This window comes from Acanthopagrus latus, chromosome 7 (assembly GCF_904848185.1).
Source record: "Acanthopagrus latus isolate v.2019 chromosome 7, fAcaLat1.1, whole genome shotgun sequence".
Lineage (NCBI taxonomy): Eukaryota > Metazoa > Chordata > Actinopteri > Spariformes > Sparidae > Acanthopagrus > Acanthopagrus latus.
In genome coordinates, this window is record NC_051045.1 from 8,836,516 (window position 1) to 8,861,333 (window position 24,818).

General features: G+C 40.7%; 5 protein-coding genes across 8 annotated transcripts; all 5 read right to left on the minus strand.

Annotated features, from left to right (window-relative positions):
- Positions 1 to 474: 474 nt before the first annotated feature.
- Positions 475 to 5,601, minus strand: LOC119023441 (cytosolic sulfotransferase 3-like). Of its 2 annotated transcripts, XM_037105370.1 has the most exons (6): positions 4,260 to 5,601; positions 4,008 to 4,133; positions 3,624 to 3,754; positions 3,358 to 3,484; positions 3,164 to 3,261; positions 475 to 2,764 (listed from the first exon to the last, which is right to left on the minus strand). In XM_037105370.1, the coding sequence occupies exons 1-6, from the start codon at positions 4,396 to 4,398 to the stop codon at positions 2,687 to 2,689; spliced, it is 699 nt and encodes a 232-aa protein (XP_036961265.1). In that variant the 5' UTR covers positions 4,399 to 5,601; the 3' UTR covers positions 475 to 2,686. The 2 variants fall into 2 exon arrangements, with proteins under 2 accessions (XP_036961265.1, XP_036961264.1); XM_037105369.1 differs by lacking the exon at positions 475 to 2,764 and having other exon boundaries at positions 3,049 to 3,261.
- A 123-nt stretch (positions 5,602 to 5,724) lies between these two features.
- Positions 5,725 to 9,388, minus strand: LOC119023436 (cytosolic sulfotransferase 2-like). Of its 2 annotated transcripts, none has more exons than XM_037105362.1 (8): positions 9,276 to 9,388; positions 8,449 to 8,587; positions 8,217 to 8,345; positions 7,214 to 7,314; positions 6,823 to 6,949; positions 6,640 to 6,737; positions 6,320 to 6,494; positions 5,725 to 6,238 (listed from the first exon to the last, which is right to left on the minus strand). In XM_037105362.1, exons 1-8 carry the CDS (start codon positions 9,309 to 9,311, stop codon positions 6,126 to 6,128), a joined length of 918 nt encoding a protein of 305 aa, XP_036961257.1. In that variant the 5' UTR covers positions 9,312 to 9,388; the 3' UTR covers positions 5,725 to 6,125. The 2 variants fall into 2 exon arrangements, with proteins under 2 accessions (XP_036961257.1, XP_036961258.1); XM_037105363.1 differs by having other exon boundaries at positions 6,097 to 6,238; positions 9,222 to 9,348.
- A 2,905-nt stretch (positions 9,389 to 12,293) lies between these two features.
- LOC119023438 (cytosolic sulfotransferase 3-like) lies at positions 12,294 to 17,278 on the minus strand. Of its 2 annotated transcripts, none has more exons than XM_037105366.1 (8): positions 17,153 to 17,278; positions 14,869 to 15,007; positions 14,626 to 14,754; positions 14,182 to 14,282; positions 13,154 to 13,280; positions 12,964 to 13,061; positions 12,688 to 12,862; positions 12,294 to 12,587 (listed from the first exon to the last, which is right to left on the minus strand). In XM_037105366.1, the coding sequence occupies exons 2-8, from the start codon at positions 14,957 to 14,959 to the stop codon at positions 12,475 to 12,477; spliced, it is 834 nt and encodes a 277-aa protein (XP_036961261.1). In that variant the 5' UTR covers positions 14,960 to 15,007; positions 17,153 to 17,278; the 3' UTR covers positions 12,294 to 12,474. The 2 variants fall into 2 exon arrangements, with proteins under 2 accessions (XP_036961261.1, XP_036961260.1); XM_037105365.1 differs by lacking the exon at positions 17,153 to 17,278 and adding an exon at positions 15,314 to 15,810.
- LOC119023437 (cytosolic sulfotransferase 3-like) lies at positions 17,153 to 20,784 on the minus strand. The gene is made up of 8 exons (XM_037105364.1): positions 20,341 to 20,784; positions 19,253 to 19,388; positions 18,863 to 18,991; positions 18,554 to 18,666; positions 17,850 to 17,976; positions 17,657 to 17,754; positions 17,372 to 17,546; positions 17,153 to 17,278 (listed from the first exon to the last, which is right to left on the minus strand). The coding sequence occupies exons 1-8, from the start codon at positions 20,359 to 20,361 to the stop codon at positions 17,166 to 17,168; spliced, it is 912 nt and encodes a 303-aa protein (XP_036961259.1). The 5' UTR covers positions 20,362 to 20,784; the 3' UTR covers positions 17,153 to 17,165.
- Positions 20,785 to 20,935: 151 nt separating this feature from the next.
- On the minus strand, positions 20,936 to 24,058 carry LOC119023439 (cytosolic sulfotransferase 1-like). Its single transcript, XM_037105367.1, has 8 exons — positions 23,916 to 24,058; positions 23,506 to 23,641; positions 23,268 to 23,396; positions 22,928 to 23,028; positions 22,083 to 22,209; positions 21,897 to 21,994; positions 21,610 to 21,784; positions 20,936 to 21,518 (listed from the first exon to the last, which is right to left on the minus strand). The coding sequence occupies exons 1-8, from the start codon at positions 23,934 to 23,936 to the stop codon at positions 21,406 to 21,408; spliced, it is 900 nt and encodes a 299-aa protein (XP_036961262.1). The 5' UTR covers positions 23,937 to 24,058; the 3' UTR covers positions 20,936 to 21,405.
- Between the last annotated feature and the right edge of the window lie 760 nt (positions 24,059 to 24,818).

The window sequence follows — 24,818 nt, forward strand, 5'->3', positions numbered from 1 at the left end:
ATAAACTGAAGGCTTCTTATTTAACCAAGCAATGGCGAACCATGGCTGGCTTGACCGCAGTGAAAATTTCGCCAGTTCAGGATTGTAAACAGTGTAAAAATTTTAACCACACTGTGCCGTTGGCCCACAGCGGTCTGGAGCTATTTCTCTGTCATGTTCTGGGTTTGAAGCTCATGTGTATTATTCCTCACATCATCTTCCTTTCTCTGTCCTCTCATTGGAGTCTGTCGTCCTCCACTGACCACTTATCAATTAAGCTTGATGCCCGTATATAGAAATCATTCTGACATTACACTTGAAATGTAAATGTCTAGAGAGGCAGAACGTTTTATTAAGGATTCTTAAGACATTAACAGCTCTATAGATACTTTCTGTTCATTATTATACACAAACAAGCATCATTTACACTCAATTTCTAGTGAGCAGATTGTTTTAGGAAAGCAACTTGAGCAGTAAAGCTCCTTGATTATTTTATTTGCGTTTTTATGGTTTATTTGATATTCCATAGCTTTGATAAGACTTTTGTTTTTCCTCGTGCTATGTTCTTCTTGTAAAAAAGAAATCCACACCAGTGACAACATGTCTGGCTCCTGTCTACATTGCGTAGCTCTACACAGGTGCAGCAGTTTGGTATCATGAGCACGACAACAGTGTGTTTGTTCTTCCTCTCTGTGTTTATTAGCTGCGCACAATATTAAAGGCGCATGCCAGCCACCATGTAATGTGTGTAGATGCTGCACTTGTTCATTCATCAAAAGCAACAACAGTAACCTCTGTGAACCAGTAGAGGGAAACCTCACACCTGATACTGATGATGAATCTGGTGTCAGCTGTCATTAAAGGAACAGTTCATGATCAGAATGTCATCATACAGGAAGCTTTCATGAACTGACTGATGTCACATGACTGACTGACAGGTTTTGAACACAGAGCAATAAAGCAACTAAATTAAAGCTTGATTAAAATAATTTTGACATTATTTACTTTATTACTCAAAGACAGAATTAACATGTATTTGTTATTATGATCAGATGAAAAAAAATACAAAAAACATTATTCACATAATTAAATATTTTCATACTGAAACACTTGTGATCATAGAACTTGAGTCACAGCACATAACCTTTGTTCTATCAGAGGTTCCAAAGTGACAAATAAGAAGAAAACATTTAGAGACTTTATTTAGAGACTAATATAAGAATCACCACAGCTGCTCACAGGCCAAGTATGAGCAGGAACTGATCTGTTCAGATAAAGAGACACAAAAATCTGGAGTGGATCTTGACTTCAGCACCATGGGTCATCTCTGCTGGAGGAAGCAACAGTTTGATTAGTGTGGGTGATGTTAGTGGAGAGTTTTGGACATTATGATGTTACCCTTACCTTCAAAGTTGTGGTAAAAATGGATTTTCAAACACAGTTTTGAAAAGAACAGCTTCCAGACTTACACAAGCATAAATATGAATATGCCAATGGACTTCCTGTGGTCAATAAACATAAAATAGACACCACACCCTCATCTGTAGCGCATTTGGTTAAATGTTTGTGGCCAAATCCCTTTTTCAGATAGTGGCCATATTGAATTTAGGGAATTTGGGGGGTCCTGATATGTTTCCTATGGTCAAAATAGGTAAAATAGACATCAAGTTTGTATTTGTATCTCATCTGGCTGAATTCAGCTATGGCTGAATCCCTTTCAGGTGGTGGCCATATTGGATTTGGCTGCCATCTTGGTCACAGGGACCATTGGCTTGGGTGCCCTGGCTAAATCATTTCAGTATGCCCTCAGCTACATCTGTTCCAAATTTGGTGACAGTGGGGTGTAAGGCCCACACCACAGTCAAAACTGCTTTTTTGGACAGCAGCCATATTGGAATTGGAGGATTAAGGGGTCCAGATGCACCAGGTCATAATTATTAACATTCCTATGTGTTTCCCATCATCAAATAATCTGAAAAAGTTATCAAGTTTGTATTGGTTACTCATATGGTTCAAAAGTTATAGCCAGAACCCTTTTCAGGAAGCGGCCATATTGGATGTGGCGGCCAAATTTGCCCCAGGGGTCATTAGCTAAATCATTTCAGTATGAGCTACATATGTGCAAAATTGCTGTGCTTTTAGATGAATTTGCGCAAAAATGTGCTTAAGGCCCCCAACTATTTGTCAGCAGTTATCACCTTCTTTTTTTTTTTCACAGAGAAAAAATACAGAGGACATGACCTCGGTGTCCTCAATGGTAGTTACGGCCCTGATGACAACAACTCTGTTTGACTCTATATGGGCAAAAAGTTTATTTAGTTGAAGAAGGAGGGGTACTGCGGTGCATCTCTCTGTGCGTGATTTGATGCACAGATCTTAGTCTGCTGATCAGGCAGGCCATACCAGACACATCATCCTGGCTACATCAGTGAAGCTGCCATGATGACTTGAGGGGGTTAAATTCCCACGCAAAGCTCATAGTCCAACTGTCCTCACTGCTAAACCTCTTTATTATCTCTGATTATGAGCATTTTTCCAACATATTGACAAATTCCACAAAATGTAGGCTAACTTTACATTTAATGCTGCATTTGTACAGCATACAGAAAAAAAATGGAACCATCCAGTCAGTTGTGGACCAGTCTCCACATACACTGCCTTTTCAGTCCCATTCAGACTCCAGTGCGGAACTGAAGTGTGTGGTCCTTCATCTTTTTCTTGTAATCCTCCTCAAATGCTTCGTTCTGGGCCACAGTGAAATGGTTCTTCCAGTCACCAACCTTCCCTGCAGAACAATCAGTCAGGTATTTTAGCTGAACATGGAGAGGGAATTTTGTTTCCCATCACATGTTAGAATCATTGTAGACTGTAGACCTTTTCTGATGAAGGAGGAAACCTTGAAATCCATCTCTCTGAGTGTTGAGTGGTTGACCATGTTGTCTGATTTCATTTTATCAAACTGCACTCTGTTCAAAATGTTTTCCTTTACCTCAGCTGAAGGAGACAAACCGAGGAAGGAGCAGAGTTTGTCTATTTCCCGTCCAGTGTCCTGGCAGCACAGTGGTTAAAAGTTACAGCGCTACTACCAGCTCGGGCAGAGCTTTAGAGAAGCAACGTGAACAAGAAGAGACGCTGGAGTCACACAAACACATGCACAGACAAGCCACAAAAAAGAATAAATTACCTCACCCAGATCTTCATAGAACACGTAATGGATGTTTGAGGGACTCTGTTTCTTCCTCCACCAGCCGTTCACATGTTTGTACCAGGGACCAAACAGCACTGCAGCAACACAACAATAAAAGAAAGCACTTGATGAATGTGGAGGAAATCTGTGGATCTCTCATACAAGCAAATTTAATAGTTTTCCATACATACTCTTTCCCTCCATGAACCTCTGGAGGTAACTGCTCCAATCTCCAGGCTCTGGGTGGATCATGGTCATACGTTCAAGATGGAAGTAAGACACCACATTGTCCTTGGAATTGCGGGCAGAATAGACTATCTGCACAACAAGAAAACTCTGTTATCTGAAGAGCAGCTTTGCACTAATGATGAAATACCTCCATGTATCAGCAGGGATCACACTAGAACAGATTCCTGCAACCACCAATCTCATCTTGAAATAATACAATAATACAAACTCTGCAGTTTTGCTCCCAGATTGACTTTGGTATGAACTGGACAGGAAGATGAGTCTTGATGAGTCGAGGAGAGGTTTGGAGCTTCTCCACCATGTCTGTTCCTCTTATCACATGTGGAGTTCCCCCTGGTCCTGTAAATTATTAAAATAGTTTTTTGTTGTTGATATGAGTAGTGATTTTAGTGTGATCTGTCAAATGACACCCGATGTCTTCCTTCGTCGCACTGTTTCAACCTGAAATTTAGCGGGTCTAATTTAAAAGAAAACAGCACTTGCCTTCGAACAAATATTAGCCTCAAGCCTTCGAGTAAATATATTCTGTGAAGCTATTCTGTAAAAATGTTTGCACCTGTCTGACAAATGAGTTATGTGATTGTTAGGTCACCTGCTCTGCAGGTGAAGGTGGCCTCCAACAATGGCACTCTTCTAAAGATTGGGATGGATGCCTGACGCTCTGGAAACCTTTCACCAAAATACAGCAGGTCCAGGATGCAGCAGAGCCAGGTGTTCCCTAAAAGAAAGGGGAAATGAATAAATTAGTAATCAGTGATTAAATAAATCACAATCCCTCACCTCCATACACACATCTATTCAGGCGCCACAGCAAAACACATCCTGTTCATGTCTGAGGACTGACCGGATCTGGGGTATGTTGCTATGAGTACATCATCTGGCCTGGCCTGAAAGTTTTGAAGCTTCTCCCAGTTGTCTGTGTAATGGTGCGTCATCGAGACTCCATGAAAGTCAAACAGCTCTGGTCGTAAAGGAATATCCATCTTTAAAAGGCAAGGAATAGAGAAGTCTCAGACCATACAGTACTGTTGCAACAGCAGTGGTTGTTAGGGAAAGGATGCAAACAACATTGTTAACTTTCAGTTATAGCAGCAAAGTCAAATTGTCTGAGAAAATCATTTGTCATCTTAATAGAGAATAAATAGTTCATAGTCCATAAGAACCTAGGTAGTCTGAGTTTAGATTGACTCAGAAAACAATTCAAACTTCTACAAGTTATCTAAGAGACATCATTTAAATTTCTGTTCTAATTAGCTCCATGTAGTATGTTAAACATGCACTGAACCCCACTGGAAATTAATCATGTTTTGAATAAAAGCACACTGTAGATATGAAAATTGAAATCCTGGTTATTTGAAGAAATACCTTGAACATATTTGAGTACCCTTTCTTCTATTATCCCACGCCTTGGCTCCGCTGTACGATGACAGTCCCACTAATTCAATAATATGTACGTATATTAATTCCCTTTAAGAGAAAGTGTTTTTAGTGTTAGCAGTCAGCTTGTCTAATCCACTGGGCTCGAGGAACAAAATGTCAGTATCACAATTCAGCCTGGAAGACTACACCCACAGCCCAAAGCAAAACATTACCAAACTAAATATGGACAAAAAGGCACTTCGGTGTGAACTTACGCCAAGAACATCTTTCACTGAGTGACTAAGGCTGGAACTAAATTAAAATTCTTGCCAAAATGTGCTTACTGACTTGTGTTTTTAATTTGCTCCATACATCCATCATAGAATAAAAAATAAGATGTCAAAGTGTTTTTTTTTTTTCTTTTGTTTCCTCACCCACCAGCCTGTTGCATGTCTGTACTGGTAACCAAACAATTAACCCAGACACCAGAATAAAGGTTAGCTGAGTACACTTCTGCGAAACCACAGGGGGAGACTGGAACTGGAAGATTCTTTTTGTTGCAATTTTGCGTCTGTTTGGGATGATTTTTCTTTTTTTCCCCCCCTTTTCTCACAAAGCTTTGTTCACAACGCTCTGCTCAGGTTTAGGCAGACAAACCACTTGGTTAGGGTTTAAGACTTGAAATTTAAGGCTTGAAATAAACATTTTGGATGGAGATACTCTGACTTCCCGTTAAAAATGGCAAAGATCACTGGCAGCCAATCAAAATCCCTCTGACATGTACACGGCATCACATTCACAACTCATTAAAAGCTTCTATAACCTAATGTTAGGCTGCACAAATTACACATTACAGTCAAAGTGTCTTTGCAGCTAACTGGGGTCCCAGAAGTTCATTTCGTGCTCACCAATTGTACAGGTCAGCTGCTTAGAGAAGAAAGTTCGGTAAATCTTTTGCACTGAAACATTTATTGAAGCTCCAAATTCAGGAAAAAGCAAACACTGAAAGAAACACTGTGTGTTGCCAAACCAATCCTGGAAGAACACTTCCTAAGTAGTATATTACCCGTCTCAGACCCATCAGACTTCCTGTCCAAATAAGGTAACTCTTCACTCATCTATACAAATGGATTCTTCTGGGAATACACAAAATAGGCAAATATGCTCCAGTTTGATTAATTTCCACAAACTGTCACATGATGCAGGTTCAAAAATCACACAAAAAGGAGATTCAACATTTCTGACATCAACCAAGCTTTGATTCTAATGGTTTTTTATCACATCAGTAGAAATCTGTGCAGAGGGAAATGTCCCACACAACGTTCTCATTGCATCATCAGCATTCAGGACTCTAAACTTCAGTACGAAACTTCAGTGTAGCATTCTTCATTTTCTGCTTGTAGTCCTCGTCAAGCTTTTCATTTTGGGCCACAGTGAACTGGTTCTTCCAGTCGCCAACTTTCCCTTGAGAGGACGAAAGATTCGTTCAGGTCATCTGGTAAGAACAGGTGATGCGTGGTTTCGAGCAGATTTGTTTTAGCGTACCTTTCCTCATGAACGGAGACACCTTGTGATTCATTACTTGGACAGTGGAGTAGTTGGCCATTTTGTTTTGTTTCATATTGTCAAACTTTGATCCAATTTTGACTTTTTCCTTTTCCTCAGCAGAAGGAGACAAACCGAGGAAGGAGCAGAGTCGGTCTATCTCTCGTCCACAGTCCTGCAGAAAATGAGAGGATCTGAGCACCGGCCTCATGAAACACAAATTAAAAGCACAGAGTGGTTATCATTCTAAACGTGCAGTCCTAAAAATGTAACATTACCAGTTACTAACATATCACAATGTCTGTCACTTCTCAGCTCACCTCAATCATATCCTCAAAGAACATGTAGTGAAGTTTTGAATAAGTCTGCTTCTTCTCCCGCCAGCCGTTCACGTGGTCATACCACGATCCAAATACCACTGAAACCACACAATCATGTATGAGGGGACGCTGGAAATGAACTGATATTGTTCATTCTTTACAGTAAAAGCACTTTGAACCCACCCTTTCCCTCCAAGAAATCGTGCAGAAAGGTGCCCCAGTCCCCTGGTTCGGGCTGAAGAGAGTTCATGCGGCCAAAGTGGTAATAGGACACTGCATTGTCCTTTATGTTACGAGCCACGTAGACTATCTACAGAGAGAGAAACACACTCAATCACAAACTGTCAGCACCTAATAATAATCCAAGTATTTCAAGCATTAAAGCAACTAAAATCTAACTTCATGAAGAAATATGATTGACAGTTGAGTCATCCCGAAATCTTCAAATATTGATGATTTGGGTTGGAAGGCAAACTGAAGCAAATATAGACAGCCTGGGGATAAGACTCAACAGTCAACTTTCTCTGGGGAGTTACATTTTGTCTTTTTAACACTGTGTGTGTGCTGCAATTACCCTGCAGTTCTGCTCCCAGAAGGACTTGGGTATGAACTGAACTGGTAGATGAGTTTTAATGAGTCGAGGTGTGGTGGGAAGCTTGTCTGCCAAGTCTACACCTGTGTGAAGAGAGGCATTATTTACATGCCACAAATGGACTTTGCACAAACACATTGACTAGTCTCATGATGTTATCCCAATGTGAATACACCTAGTTCATCTAAAATACATGTTCTATGCTTTACGTTAATAACAGCTTTTTCATTAACAGTAGGTCGGGGAACTATTTTTTCTGTTAGAAAAAGCGACCGGACTAGCAGGTAGGATAAGATGTCAATACTGTACACACACCACTGCTGTTGCTGCAGAATGATAATGCTGCTCTGTAACTGCTGGATGTGTAAATAAGGAGCTGGTAGCTGTTTGCCATGTCAACTCAAAGGCATATTATACAAGATTAGCCAGGTCCCTCTCTCTCTCTCTCTCTCTCTCTCTCTCTCTCTCTCTCTCTCTCTCTCACACAGTCTTTCAGCTCGTGTACATGCAGGCGGTGCAGTGGTAGGGGTCCCTGCAGACACAGACATCACCACACATTTCAAATGGGTCTTAAGTGGAAGTGCTTTTTGTAAGAGTTTTTTTGGGTGTTTTTTTTTTCTCAAAAAATGCGGCATAGAATACCTTTTAAAAGATCTGTGATTGTTAAGTTCACAACTTATATCTGCTGCCCTCAAGTGACCAGAAATATTATCACCCTTTAAATTGATATGGTGGAAATGATATTAACAAACATTTGCCTTTTTTATAAATCAATCAGACCTTTCACCAGATGACACACACGACAGAGTGCATGCCCACAAACAAAACCGATGCACTGCCTGGTCCGGCTTCTGTAACATCTCACACGCTGTGGCTTTACACAAGGAACAACAATAATAAAGAGATTAAGGAGACAAAGTGCGCCAATCAAGCGATCATGGTGTAATATAAAGATATCTGAGTGATTGTGGGGGCATTATTCTACCTGAGGGTTGCGACGGGCTGCAGAGCTCCAAAAATGGCACCCTCTCATGAAGAGGAGTGGACTCCTGGAGCTCTGGATGTGTCTGCCCAAAATACAGAAGATCCAGGATGTAAGAGACCCATGTGGTTCCTGAGATTATATGACATCAAAATGTATCAATCGATCAACAGAACATGAATACAAGTATAATAATGATGCACTAGAGTCTACACTCCTATACACACAACCCCACCTGCTTTAGGATAAGTAGCTATGAGGATATCATCTGGTCTCGCTTTGAAGTTCTGTACGTTGTCCCAGTTATCGGTGAAGTATTTGGTCATACAGACTCCATGGAAGTCAATTGGTGTCGGTCGCAGTGGCTGCTCCATCTGCAAAAAAAGGCTTGTTTTAAAATACTAAGATGCCACTGTGATTTTTGCCCATGCTGTCAGGACTGAAGCAAATTAGTCAGTAATCATCTGGTCCAGTCCAGATAACAATGTTTGAGATTTGACCAGTAGCCAGTGCAGCACTGATTAATGAAGAGTCATAGAGCAGTAAAAACGTCCATTGGTGCCTTGCTCATACTGGGAAATGCTAAAATTACAACATTTCCTTCTCCATCACGGTAAGTGTTCCCCACCGAAACCAAATTAAATACACACTGAAATACACAAAAGAACCATCACTAACATGAAGAAATGTTCAGACAAATTAAATTATATCCTTTTAATATTATTTTCTTTAAGGAAAAATTTGGCAGATGTATTGCACTGTAGGCTGATTAATATGCTTCTTTGCCTCACTGGTTCACAACATAAATATTCACCAGATTGGCAGTGAGATGTCGACCTGCACCTTTTAATCATTCACCCTGAAAGGCTACAGAACATTCATGAAAATGTTAAAGGTTAAAGGTCTACTGTACATGACCTGTAACTTTTGGAGCTCGAAAACAAGACATTCCAAGACATTATTATGGTCAGTTGATGATCTGCCAGATAACTTTCAAATGCAGCATACCATAGTATGTTGTCTTCTGTGAATATTTCAATCCAAAGCCTGCTGCTAACTCACCCTGTTGAGTTGGTATTTCTCCAAAAATGTGATCATCCAGTCTAAAGAAAAGTCTGTGCGTTGAGTAATACTCCCCACAAAATGCTGCACAACTTCCTGAAACTAATGTAGGCGTGTACTGTGCCAGGGGTCATCATCCCCAGTGGAAGTCAGGTCGAATCAGGGCATACAACATCATTAAAGATGTAAGCGTTGCAAAAAAAAAAAAAAACACCTGTCCTCTTTGTTTGTTTGAATTATTTTATCTTTGCACGCACAGAATGAAATGGTAAATTATGTTGCATACATAAAAAGTGGTATTTCACAAACTAGATCAGGATCAAAACACAGTACCTTTGATAGCCTTGCACTGTGTCCTTCAGCAGTAAGGAAATAGTGGAGTCATACAGCACCAACGAGACACTGAGGGAAATGCTCTCATTCACTCTCTTAGGCTATCTTAATGTCTTACGCTGATTGTTAGATCACAAAAGTTCTGATCACTGACTCACAGATAAATATTCAAACAAAATGAATCATATCCTATAGCTCACACTGACTTAGGATAGAGAAACCTGTAGGAGTAAACATGAAGTAAAGAGGTTGAAAAAGAAACGAAAAGAAAAGATTACAACCATGTTTTACTGACAGGTGAATAGTGAAGGAGATGGGGAGGATATGGACGTCAGATCACCTGGATTGTTTAGGTGATGTCTGGGGGCATCTAGTGGACACAAATGGCAACAAAACTAAAAAGAGATCCAGCAGATGGGGGAAGTAGGAATGTGCAGGTCCCCTGACTGCTCTACTAAAGAGGCTGCCCTGGTAATGTAGCATATAATTTGCGGTGCTCGGTTCCTGATTTTAAGCCACCTTAGCATAGCTTTGCACAATGCTGACAAAGACAATTATCCATAGATCACAGATGAAAATATGTAAATATAACAGACATATATACAATGATGACATATATCATTGTGTCAACACTCCTTCTCTAGAGGGGATCTGCCTTCTGCTTCCTTTTGCTAGTTATTCAAACAAAAACAGTTTCATGTCCTCAGTTTCCACAGCTTGAATTTATCTGCGGTGTCACACAAATGTACTTAGCTAACATTTATCTTGATGATCATGTCGAACATTTTCAGCTTCGGAGGCATCCCACGAGGGCAACATGTCTTGCATGTGGAGGCCAACTATTTTTCAAGAATGTGGGGCAGCCTGTATGTGATTACACTCAGTCGTGGGATGTAACGCTCACTGTGGCACAGCCCAACTACTTGAAAACACTACTTGTTAATAGCGTGCCATGGTTCATTTTTATCAGCTGTCAGTCTGACTGCTCAACTGTGAACCACTGTTTTTATCAGGTCAGAGTTATAATCGTTGTCCTCACAAAGTCAGGTCAAAGCAGGTCTTACAACTCTATCAAAGCTCTAAGTAGTTTAATCTTTGCACACTCAGAATGACAAAGCAAACTGGGTGAATGACTCAGATGTGAGAGTTGTATTACTTAAAAAACTCATATGTTAGCCGCCGCAGAGGTTTTCTGTTGGACGGCTGCGGCCTAAAATGGGGATTTATGTTGCAATGTTTATGTTTGCAGTGAAATTGTTTGGGAGAACGTGAAAATGCAAAATTAGTTCTGATTTTTTCGAATGATCAAAAAACACACACGCTGTCAATCTTTGGTTTTATTAGACATCCAACTTGATGTTTTCAATCATTTTCAAGCCACGTTTCAGTATCTTCATTTGAGAGACACACACAAGCAGGTAAACACATCTGTCACTTTACAAGTCATACTGCTAATATTACAACTAACCAAGTCACCTTGATTCTATAGCAATGTAGCAGTGTCTGCGAGTTTTCATTTATGCTCCACCGTAACTTTGCTCATGGAAAAAAAAACAGTTTACTCCTGCTTTCATGCAGAACATCAGGGAATTGCTATGCTCAATGTCATTTCTGTTTGTGAATGTGAGACATTCACGTCATGTCTGCACCTGCTCAACCAGAAGAGAGTTTGATAATGCACGTGTATGATTTAAATTTTTGCACAGATAACTTACTGCTATGACTGGTGAGACTTGTTGGAACTTGTTTGTTTGTTTGGCCCTGACCTGCCACTGGAAAACTGCTGTTTGTACAGAGTAGAGAAGAACTCTTGCAGAGGAGAAGCTGGGAAGACATACATTCACTATGTAAGCTATTACAGGCAAAAGGAGTGGAAGGAAGAAAAGAGACATGTTGACAAGGATAAGGTTATATTTCAGCTCTGTGACAGGAGATGAAATTGTGACCTTGCTATCACATGTCACTGTGGCCCAGTAAGCACACACGTGGCTAATGTTCATGTGTATAACTTACAGAGTTGAAACTGTTTAAAGAGCTGTCATATTTAAGTTTTCTTACTTTGCATGATGTTGTTGCCTTTTGGGGGGTTGGAATAGCTCTCAGATGGTTGGAAAAGACCATCTACATATTTTTCATTTTCATTCCTCCCAGAACTGCTGCCTCATATCCCAGACAAAAGGGCATGAAATGTTCATTGCTAATCCTCCACAAACATGCATACAGTCAAGAGGTATAAAGATAAGCACACCTGACACACCCTGACCAAACCTGTTCATGTTTGTGAACTGACCTGAGAATTGAGGTGATCAGTCATGGATGTATGGTTGCAAGAGGTACAACACCGAGTCTTACAGCTTTGAATGCGTTCCCAGTCTCCTGTGAAACACTGATATGAGAGACTTCACAATTCTTGTCTCGAACACGGCTTGTTTGGGCCATACCTAATGTGTTTATGGTTGCCAGTGTAAAAAAAAATCATTTCTGGGGGGGGGTGTCCGACAAAAATCGCCAAGATAGTTTCAGACTGTACTCTATGAACAGTGTGTGAATAACTTACTGCTCAATGTGGATTGTTGATGTTAGGAAAAAGGGAGACAGAGACACATCGTCCTGGCTACAACAGTGAAGCTGCCATGATAACTTGAGTGGGTTAAATTCATGTGCAAAGCTCATAGTCCACCTGTCCTCATTGATAAACCTCTTTATTATCTCTGATTATGAGCACTTTTTCCAACATGTTGACAGATTCCACAAAATGTAGGCTACCTTTACATGTAATGTTGCATTTGCACAGCATACAGAAAAAAAACGGAATCATCTAGTCAGTTGTGGACCAGTCTCCACATACACCCCTGTTCAGTCCCGTTCAGACTTCAGTGCGGAACTCAAGTGTGAGGTCCTTCATCTTTTTCTTGTAGTCTTCCTCAAACTCTTCATTCTGGGCCACAGTGAAATGGTTCTTCCAGTCACCGACCTTCCCTGCAGAACCACAGAGAATCAAGAGTCATTTTAGCTGGTGGCGATCTGATTTTGTCTCATGACACACACACACATTCAGCTGACTTGTTTATCAGTTTACCTTTTCTCATGAAAGGAGAAATTTTGAAATCCATAATTGGAATTGTGCAATGGTTGACCATGTCGTTCTTCTTCATGGTGTCAAACTGCACTCCACCTGTGATTTGTTTCTTCTCCTCGGCCGAAGGAGACAAACCAAGAAAGGAGCAGAGTTTGTCTATTTCCCGGCCAGTGTCCTGGAAACACAATAGTCACATGTTATTGTAGCCAGCTAGAGGAGAGCTATAAAAGAAAAAGTTGCCTGAATAGAAAGAACCCACAGAATGAACAGAAATACCTCGATCATGTCTTCGTAGAACATGTAATGGATGTTTGAGTAGGTCTGTTTCTTCTTCCACCAGTTGGTCACATGGTCATACCAGGATCCAAACACCACTGAACCAATGGAACAATATATGAAAGCCCATCGATAGAAATCTGCGCATCTCGGTTCCTATAGAAACAACTCAAATGTATTTCATACACACTCTTTCCCTCCATGAATCTGTGGAAGTAGCTGTTCCAGTCGCCAGGCTCCGGCTCGGCCATGTTCATGCGATCAAAGTGAAAAAAAGACACCATATTGTCTTTGGCATTTCGGGCCACGTAGACCACCTACAGAAATGGAAAACACATAAATCACCATTTAATTCAACCTTTTCGGTGAAGGGCACATCCCAACAACACTCTATAAAGAGTTCTGAGTGTGGCTGTGCTTTTCTCGGTTGGTCAGTCAGTGGTGGTGCTGATACATGGAGTTGTAGTTTCCATGGTGAATACACCGACCTCTCCAGCTGTCACGTCCTCCCCACAGGACTGCTCCTCTCAGAGCTGCTCTTCCCTGTCAGGGTGTCTCTTGGCATATTCGCCAACCCTCCCGATTTTGCCAGGAATATTTAATCACATATCCGATGCTCTGGAGGGAGGAATTTCTGTATTTCTGTAAATCTGCTGCGTTGATTTTAGTCAAGGGGCCACAACACATCAGTCAACATCAAGTACAGACATGTTTCCCTGATAATCAAAGTAGTCATTTAACCTAAAAATGCTGCAGCATTTAACTTGTTATTTTGCAATTTTCATTTTTTAAATGCAACCAGCATGCAGGAAACAGTCCTTGAAACGTGGACAGGCTCGTTGTCTGCAGGATCAGCTGTTGCAAAGCTGGCCCGCCACAATCAGCCTGGCAGTAGAGGCAAGCTCCCCACTTGCTCAAACCATGTAACATTATTCCTAGATGTATCCCTGATTTTACCAAGCTCAGGTCGGTCTGTTAAGCAGAAAAACAACAGCTATGCAATCCACTGTATCAGAAGAAACACAGGAAGGCCTGTGAGGAGCAGGTGGGATTCTTTCAGCTGCACGTTCAACATTTCGCCTTCTCTTAATGTCATTTTTCCAGCGTTACCAACTAGAGTGCTATGGGTCCGTAATGCTGCTGAAGCTCCTTTGTACAGTGTGTCAGCATCTTGTCACTGTACTTTGAAATCGTGCAAATAACACACAAACCTCTGACCTTGCAGTTTTGCTCCCAGAAGGATTTTGGCACAAACTGAACTGGAAAATGAGTTTTAATGAGCCGTGGAGAGGTGGGGAGGTTTTCTGCCATGTCAATTCCTGTAAGAAGATTAGAGATAGACTGAGCCAAAGTCTGATCTTAATGTGCGGAAGCTGTTTCTTGACTTCCACACGCTAGTGTAGACTGACTTAGTTATATATCTAACAGTAACATATTACTCCTGCATATGCTTTGCTGACTCGCTGTGAATGATCTCAACACTGTGTCTCTTTAGTTGAGATTGTATTAGTTGAACTGCAAAAACTAGTTACCGTCTTTTGAGTTTGAGCTCAAAGGTCAAATTTGCAAGTTGATATTTAAAGCTCAATCCCAACTTATCAAATACTGAGGATCTGGGATTGAATTTGGATTATGGTGCGTATGTTTGATCATCTGTACAACCTTGAAACATAGACGGGATGTTGATCTCCAAGAAAGGCACTCTATGTTCGATTGGGAAGGACGTCTGACGCTCTGGGGCTGTTTTGCCAAAATACAGCAAGTCAAGGATCAAGGAGACCCACGTGGTCCCTAAGAGAAAGACACAGGCAGAGAGAGGAAAACAAAATCTCAACCGCTCACCTCTATTCACACATTTATCATGAGCTGTAAAAGCATTTATGCTGACTGCTTATGGGTACTGACCTGCTTTGGGGTATGTTGCAATGAGTATATCATCTGGCCTGGCCTGAAAGTTTTGAATGTTCTCCCAGTTGTTGGTGAAATAGTGGGTCATGGAGACGCCACGGAACTCAAACAGTTCTGGTCGAGAGGGTACATCTGTCTTTTTTTTTGCAAACAAACCATATGATCATTGTGTGAGAGAGATCAAACCACAGCAATTTTGACGGTGCGCCAAGGAATTCAAACACTGTGCACCAGATGCTGCAGATGAAGAAGTCAGATCAGAATGTCTGATAAAATATTAACTTCCACAAGTCATCTTAGAAGGAGAGACAGAAACAAAGTCATAGCTATTGCCGGCATTTACCTTAGCTAATTCTCAGCAGCTCAGCATTTCATGTTTACCAAGTACATATAAAAGTAAAGCACGCCAAAGCTTTATATAGAAATTCATTGAGAGACATACCATCTTCGGATCAAACGACATTCTGATCGCTGCTGGTTACCCTGCTGTGTTTTGTGACACTGCTCCTTTCCTGTTGTAATTCTGAAAAGCAACCCGTTGCCCTGCCCCTCTCTTGTTGTTGCACAACACTGTATCTGTCATATGTGGGTCAGATCCAGACGCTCCTGGGTTGTTACCCTTTACTCTCATTCCCCTCATCTCAGTGCAATCATGTTTGCAGCAGCGTGCTGGTGTGCGTTTCAAGAATCGGAACAGGAAAGATTAGTAGACACGCATCAACTTCAAGTTTTACTACTTCCATGACCTGATTTGTTGTTTTTACCCGTTTCAGGAATCAAGTTTTCAAATTGTTTTCCAAAGCTTTAACTGTGTGAACATTTAAACAAATGCTTGTCTGCTACAGCTTAAAGCTGCTCTGAGTGTTATTTTCTTAATCAAATCAGTGTTGAATAGCTCTATGTTTAAACAGTAAACACTTTCATACACTGTTTGTTCAGTTATCCATGTCTCTTCTGGTTATCTTATTTTGGTCTCCCTGCGCCTTTTATCCAATCAGGACAGAGAACTTCAAAAAGAGTGATTGTAAACAAAACACAAACAACAGAGGCAAACGCCAAAGGATAATGGGCCTGTGAGTGCTGTTTAAATCAAACAAACAAATACAACCAAAGGAGGATCCATGAACCGAGCTACAATTACAACTAACAGAAAACAAAATGAAAATAATAATATATATATATATTTATAACAATAAGCATCAGCAGAAATGTAAGATTTTTTTTAAATGTCACAGTTGTGGCTGAAAATGGCAACAGAAACACACAAGTTTGCTGATTTTACATCTCTTCCGCTAGTTTTTTCTATCTAGAAGTTACTGTTGTTGTTGCGGTGTCACAGTGATACGGTCTACAAATAAAAAAAAACAACATTGCCTGTGTAGCATATATTGTAATGAGTGAACGTCACCCATTGTAACAACAGAACAAATTGACTAGGTTAGATCACGTCTACACGGGCAGGACTTGTTAGTAAGATCAATTATTAGCAACGTAGCCAATCCCAGACTGGCTGTCAGACTAAATATGTGTGGGTCAGGTTAGGTCACTCCCTTGTCCTCTCTCCACTCACGCTGGTCAGCGTTCTCAAAAACAACTAATTGTTCTGTAGATTCTGTAGGCAACATTAGTGAACTCCTGCTAGCGTGGCACTTGGTGTGGTTTGCTGGTGCTGCTCCTGCTAGCTTTGTGCTAGCAATAATACAAAACAAATCCTAGAGGGAAACATTTTAATTTAACAGAACTGAACTGAAAAGGCCAAACTTTGTTTTGTATTATCCATTTATGGATTACAATACAAAAAATACAAAAAACCCAATCAAATTTACCTGTGTGTTGTCAGTGTTCATGTCAAGTTTGTTTAAAAATGAACAGCACGTTAGCCACCTAACTGGTAAAAGGAGGTCTGATAGTTGATGATGGCAAGAGTCAACAGTGATTTTTAATTGAACGGTTTTGTTATTTCATGTCTCAGACAACAAAACAAACAATGTGAATGAGAAGTTTTATTGCATAAATACAATATGGACATGAATAGAAAACCTTGAGATTCATTTTACAGATCGCACTAACTTTGTGGTCTCACTGGAGAGGATCAGTTCAATTGTTGTGCTCTCACAGCTGCTCTTTAATTACACATATCACTCTTGTAAGAGTCAGAATAAAGGATATTAGGCATGATTAAAGTCCAACCCATACTTTGTTTGAGGATTTTTGGTTTGTATATCATTGGCTAATTTTTCCACACATTCTTTTCTTGTTATGATGGACATAACATACACACCGCATGTTCACGCTCAAATCTCAGTGCGGAGCTCAAGTGTGGGGTCCTTCATCTTTTTCTTGTAGTCTTCATCAAACTCTTCATTCTGGGCCACAGTGAAATGGTTCCTCCAGTCACCGACCTTCCCTGCAGAACCACAGAGATTCAGTCATTTTAGCTAATAGAGGACATCTGATTTTTTCTTTCTTGTCACACACATTCAGTCACTTATTTGGTTACCTTTCCTCATGAACGGAGAAATTTTGAAATCCATGATCGGGAGTGTAGAATAATTGGCCATTTTGTTTCTCTTCATGTTGTCAAACTGCACTCCATACAGGATTTGTTTCCTCTCCTCGGCCGAAAGAGACAAACAAAGAAACGAGCAGAGTTTGTCTATTTCCCGTCCAGTGTCCTGCAAGCACAATTGTTTGAAAACATATTGCATTGTTTGATATCATTGTATTATACCAGCTAGGGGAGAATTGACTCTACAGAAAGAGCCCACAGAAACAACTGTCATACCTCGATCATGTCTTCGTAGAACATGTAATGGATGTTTGAGTAGGTCTGTTTCTTCTTCCACCAGTTGTTCACATGGTCATACCAGGATCCAAACACCACTGAAGCAACAGAACAATACATGAATACACATCGGTAGAAATCAGTGCATCTCTGTTCCAGTGGAAACAGCTCACGTATTACTGTTCATACACACTCTGTCCCTCCATGAATCTGTGGAAGTAGCTGTTCCAGTCTCCAGGGTCTGGCTGGGTCATCATCATGCGATCAAAGTGAAAAAAAGACACCATACTGTCTTTGGCATTGCGGGCCATGTAGACTATCTTCAGAAGAAGTAAAAACAAATTATAACATTACATACATATATCATATATTTTGAAACACCCAATGTCAAATCCACACATTTATCTAATATAAAAGCAGCAAGGCTGACAGGAAATAACCCAGTGTATGGGTAGTATTTAACCCAGTAATAGTATTAATTTCACCCACTGGGTTGGGTCAAATAATCAGCATTCTGAAATAACCCAGTCTATTGGTTATATCTAACCCTGCAATAGTTAATTTCACCCACTAGGTTGGGTCAAATTAACAACCCAGCATCTGGGTTACACAGTAAAACCCAGCACTTGGGTCAAACCGACCCAGCGCGTGTTCTATCCCATAGTGACCCAGCGTCTGGGTTAAGGTTGGGTTATTTTTTAACCCAGCACTTTTTTGTGTGTGGGTATCTATTAAAACACTGTCCAAATGCAAATGCATTTCAGACCCTTTGGAAAACTGCTTCCAGGGTGAAGGTATTCAGGAACTCTGTTTTACGTTTTGGAAGACTTTTTAAAACAATTACACATTCACCAATATTCCTACCTTATTTGGTCTTATCAGTCACAAACCACTGACCTTGCAGTTTTGCTCCCAAAAGGACTTCGGCACGAACTGGACTGGATAATGAGTTTTAATGAGTCGTGGAGAGGTGGTGAGGTTCTCTGCTACATCGGTTCCTAAATGAAGACCTAAATATGGAATTTGTCAAAACCCTGCTCCTGTAAATTGCTTAAGTATATTTGTTATTGACTGCAACAGCATTCAGAGTGTGTTTTTGTTAAACAACATGGTACTGAGAACCTCAGACTATTAAGACAGTACTATATGATTGTCCCTGGTGCATGTTTGTGAAATATGGTGTACGTGTTTTATCGTTCGTTCAACCTGCATCATTGGACGGGAGGGTGGACTCCAAGAAAGGCACTCTTTTATGGATTGGGATGGATGTCTGACGCTCGGGAGATGTTTGACCAAAATACAGCAGGTCAAGTATCAAAGAGACCCATGTGGTTCCTAAAGGAAACAGAGAAAGAGAGAGAGAGAGGAAATATCACAGCGACTGTGACAATAACATCACTTGCGGTTGTGCTGTGTGGAAGGACAGCGACAATGAGGGATCAGCATTAGGAGGCCAGTATGTGAACTAAAACCCTTTCTGCATGTTCCTTTATATAAAATTCCATACATGTTCCTGATTTCACCACCTCTCGCCTCTATACTCACATCTTTTATGAGCTATAAAGCATCTACCAAGACTTTTTCATATGCACTGACCTGCTTTGGGGTATGTCGCAATAAGTATATCATCTGGCCTGGCCTGAAAGTTCTGGACCTTCTCCCAGTTTTTGGTGAACTGCTCGACCATTGCGACTCCATGGAAATCAAAGAGTTCCCCTCGACTAAACTCCATCTATAGATTGAAAATAAACAAAACACACAAGATCGTACAATAATGTCATGACTCGAGATTCCGTGTCTTTGTGTTGTGTCTTATGTCTCATGTTTTGATTTTCCACGCCCTTCTTGTGTCTCTTGTCCTTTAAGTTCGCGTGTGCTTTTCCCTTGGTGCATCATCTACCTCTGTCTGTCAGTGTTCTTCTCTGTGCTCCCCCTTTACCACACCTGGCCTCCTCCCTGCTCTCTCTCCTCACCTGTTCCTTGTCTTGTCAGTAGTGTCTGTGTATTTAGTCTGTGGCTGTGTCCGAAATCACTCACTACTCCCTATATAGTGCACTACATAGTGACTATGCTACTTTATAGTGCTGTCTGAATGTCAGCCAGTGTCTTCCCTGCACTCCATGTCCGTTCATTGCCTCTGTCTGCGTTTGCTCATGTTCCTGCTTCTGTCTGCCTGCCTGCCTGATGTTCTCCCTGTACCTCGTCTCCTGTTTGGTATGTTTTGGATTTTTGCCTTTTGGTTTGAACTTTGCCTTTTGTTGAACTTTGCTTTGGCTTTAGCTGCTACCTTGTTTTTGCCCTCGTCATTTTTGGTTTTCTCATTCATCTGGTTTTTGTATTTCTCAGCTTTGATTTAATAAAGCTCGCCTTGTGTTTCCCCACCTCCCCACACCTCCTATCTCCTAAGCCTTTGAGTTTTTCCCCTTTAATCCCGCCGTGACAATTAATCAAACTCAAGCAATTTGGTTTGTGTGCAACAGAATATGAACAAAGTCATTCTGTCATCATTCTGCAGACATTGAAGACAGATTGAGAACAGTCATTCTAAAGGAGGAGAGAGACGACATATTCTCAGCATTTCAAAATACCCCCTGGGCTCAACTACTCAGCATTTTCATTTTTTACAAGTAGTGCATAAAAGTAAAGCACACTGTAGCTCTAAACAGAGTACTTCAGAGACATACCTTCTTTGGATCGAAAGACATCCTCTGTTTTCTCCTCGAAACAACTGTTGACTTCACTTGTAAGAACACTCAGAATCTACAAAGAGAGCTCAAAAACACAGGACAACACACAGACTGAGCAGACATGGGGCAGGGGCAGTTCAGTGAGGCACTGAATGAATTACTAGATGGATTAATTAACAAAGCCCATAAAAAACAGTGTGAGAACAACACAGTGCAGGTTGTTCCAATCAGTCTTGTCATACTAACTGGGTTCAAAGTCCAAACCGTGGCACAATGAAAACAGAATGCTTTGCCAAAACTGGGAGACAGACTGACAAAAATTTTGGTGCCAGTCCTCCAGGGCCAGCAGCTCCCTGTTCCCCTTCTGTCTATCAGCAGCAGGAGCTTCAGTCTAACGTTAGAGCACTGATTAGTTCTAAGATCAACAACCCATTTTGCACCCATAGCTTACATTTGCAATTTAGGTATGCTAGAGTACTAACTATCAACCACTTCCTCAAATACATCTGAACGTGTTTCTACCCATCTATGCTTTTGACCTATTTTGTGACCATTATGTCATTAAATGACCAACACACAGAAGACAACAATATGAAGATGAAACGGTTCTATCGTTTTTATTGCAAATACACAACATTGATATGATTAAAATCCAGCTTTGGATTCATTTTACCGATCACACTTATCTAGTGGTTTCATTTGAGAGTTTCCATGTTTATGGTGTCACAGCTGCTCTTTCATTGCACATTATGTTTAACATGGAAGACTCACAAACATTTGGGCTTTATTGGAGACGTGACACAAACTCAAGGCCAATATTTTTGCTTTATCTGAGTATTTTTGCTTTATTCGTTCATTTTTGTACACATACATTCTCCTGTTTTGACGTGATTGTCTAAATAGTAATTTGCTATGCACTGTGTTTCCCAGCATGCATTTCATAGCCTCAATTCGAATGTTAATAACAAGAGGACACCCTCCACACCGATCACATCAGAGGCAAGTATGTCCAGTCAGTCATGGACCGATCTCCACATATACACAGCTACCGTTCAGACCTGGTCAGACCTCAGTGCGGAACTGAAGTGTGGGGTCCTTCATCTTTTTCTTGTAGTCTTCCTCAAACTCTTTATTCTGGGCCACAGTGAAATGGTTCTTCCAGTCTCCGACCTTCCCTGCAGAACCACAGAGACATAGGCATTTCAGCTAAAAGTAGAGATCTGATTTTGTTTCTTATCACGCACACTTAGTGATTTATCAGATTACCTTTTCTCATGAAAGTAGAAATACTGAAATCCATAACATGGAATGTTGAATAGTTGGTCATGTCGTTCTTCTTCATGTTGTCAAACTGTACTCCATACAGGATTTGTTTCTTGTCCTCGGCTGAAGGAGACAAACCGAGAAAGGAACAGAGTTTGTCCAGTTCCCGTCCAGTGTCCTGCAAGCACAGTGATCAGATACCATCATATCGTTTTACAACCAGCCTGAGGAGAGGCTGTAAAAAGTAGGCCGAATTGTAAAAGACCCACAAAAAAAAAAAAATGAAATACCTCAATCATGTCTTCATAGAACATGTAATGGAGTTTTGAGTAGGTCTGTTTCTTCTTCCACCAGTTGTTCACATGGTCATACCAGGATCCAAACAGTACTGAAGCAACAGACCAATACATGAAAGCACATCAGGAAAAGCCTGTTCCAATATAAACAACTCTATCATTATTGTCTTTCGTGCTTACCCTTTCCCTCCATGAATCTGTGGAAGTAGGTGTTCCAGTCTCCAGGGTCTGGCTGGGTCAAAGTCATGCGATCCATGTGAAAATATGAGACCATGTTGTCTTTGGCATTGCGGGCCACGTAGACTATCTACAGAAGAAGAAAAAGGTTGTGTAATATATAATTCTAACAATACATGAAACAACATGTACTTCCAACATCTAAGGTGCATTAAATAAGTATTTCTTAAACACCTTTTTCTTTGTCTTTGCCTTTTGTCCACACTTTTCCTTATTTGTCACTCCCCTATCACATGACCCTTTTCTGGACAAGAGACACAGAACATCAGCAAGTGGTTACAAGTGGTTGCTTTAACACGATTAACAGGAATTGCTGACCTTGTTGTCTATGTTAGTGTCCGCTGCGCGATTAAATTCTGCATTTACATTTCTCTATTGCTGCCTAAATGTGCAGGAGGCAAGCTGTTATTTGAGTGGGCTGGCGCAGTCCATGTGTCCTGTGTTACACTGAGCTCTGGTTTCGGGCGAGGCAATCGAGAAGAACCGCTGCCTGGTTGGATAATTGTATCAATGAGTGTGTGGTTCCTGAGGAATGGCAAGAAATCTCGAATGGCCAGATCACCCCAGATCAACCTCAGAGACAAACTACACCCACATGTGAAATGAGCAACGGCAGAATGAAGGAGCCCCGTGGATTTACAAAGGTAGCAGGCACATTGTATAACCTGAGTGCTGAGAAAAGACACCAGAAATCTGCTCATACATTTAGACTTTGTCCTACCATTAATGCATGGCCCTTGAGCCTTTCCCAAGAGCACAGCTCTGATATATGAACACAAACAACTGACCTTGCAGTTTTGTTCCCAAAACGACTTTGGCACAAACTGGATTGGAAGATGAGTTTTAATCAGTCGTGGAGAGGTAGCGAGGTTCTCTGCCAGGTCAACTCCTAAGTGAACGGGTAAAGATGGAATCAAAACCCTGATCTTGTAAAGTGCTTAGGGTGCTTTCAGTTAGAGACATGACACTCATAAAAAAAATTAAAAAAAAACAGATGGACGTCTCAGAGACAATGGCACAATTCACTGAAGTTTGAGTAAAAGGTAAAATACGCCTGCATAGTATACTGAAGCTTAAATAAGAAAACATTTTTCAGAAATAAAATCCATGTTTGACAATCTGTTGAACCTGAATCCATAGACGGGAAGGTGATCTCCAGGAAAGGCACTCTTTCATAGATAGGGATGGATGTCTGACGCTCTGGTGCTGTTTTACCAAAATACAGCAGGTCAAGGAGCACAGACACCCACGTGGTTCCTAAAACAAAAAACACAGAGCGAGGATGGTCATATAATTCAACCCCTCCCCTCTTTGCCTATCTTCCAATCCAATAAATCATTTACACCAGCTACTCGGATGCACTGACCTGCCTTTGGGTATGTTGCAATAAGTATATCATCTGGCCTGGCCTGAAAGTTTTGAATGTTCTCCCAGTTTTCGGTGAAATATTTGGTCATTTGGACTCCGTGGAAATCAAAGAGCACTGATCGAGTGAACTCCATCTACAGAAAAAAACAAAAAGAAAGAAAAGAAGATAAGAAAAGAAATCAAAACATACTTGAGTGTGATAATAAAAACAAAGCTCATGCAAAAAACACTGATCTCTGTCAGTTTGCAGACATTGAAGACATTCATCTTAAGGAAAGCTTTTGCAAGTGCTGCAAAATACCTCAGTGTGTGGTCAGTTGCTCAACATCACATGTTTACTATGAGTGAACCATGCATGAAAGTTTGGCAGACTGTTGCTTTAAAGACAGAATAATTAACAGAAAATACCTTTTTTGGATCATCAGACATTCTGACGCTGCTGGTGGCTTCTCAGTATACTGTATGTATCTACAACTTTTCTCCAGGAGGATAAGCACTCTATCTCCACAACTCCCTCCTCTCATTGCGTAACGTCTTCCTTTTTTGGTTGCACAGTCCGAGCCGTGATGTGAAAGTCCAGCCCCTTCCTGAATGTTTCAGATCTCCAGGGCTTTTACCTTTTCATCAGTACATATAATCCTTAAGGTTTTACTACATCTATACCCTGGTCTGTGTGCAATGTCAGCCACTTAGAAATTCTCTAAATAGTGTGAATGTGAATATATGTTATTTTATTCAACATAAAACTCATAAAACTCTCTTTTTCTGTTTTTTTCTACAGCTCTCTTCTGGAAAATTAAAGATCAGTATTTCTGTGGTTACCTGGAGAACTTCACCTTCCCCTGTTTGTTTTAATTAACAACAATCCCTATGCAAGTGTTTGCCCAGAGTCAATATACAGCAGTGAATATGTTGTAACCCTTTAGTGACATCACATTAATTTGAGGAAAAAGGATTTATCGTTTGGCATGCCAGAATTGAAGAAACTAAGTTGGATTTTTGCCCTGCAGAGCATTGTTCACCATCAGGTGCAATGCAACAGACATATTAAAAGAAGCAAAGTAACTTTAAAATACTATTATACTATTACATTTTCAGTAACCGAGCATTACATAATTAATAAGTAATGCAGTAAAGCAAAGCACACTCAATCTTTAAAGAGATCAATTTAGAGACATACTGTCTTTGTATCAGCAGACTTAGAGGCTTTCTGTGTTCTCTTTGCTAAAACTGTAGAAAGAAGAAGTCAGAAGATTAGGCAACAAAATCCGTTGACGAGACAACAAAAGGTGAGATCCTGGGAAACAAAGC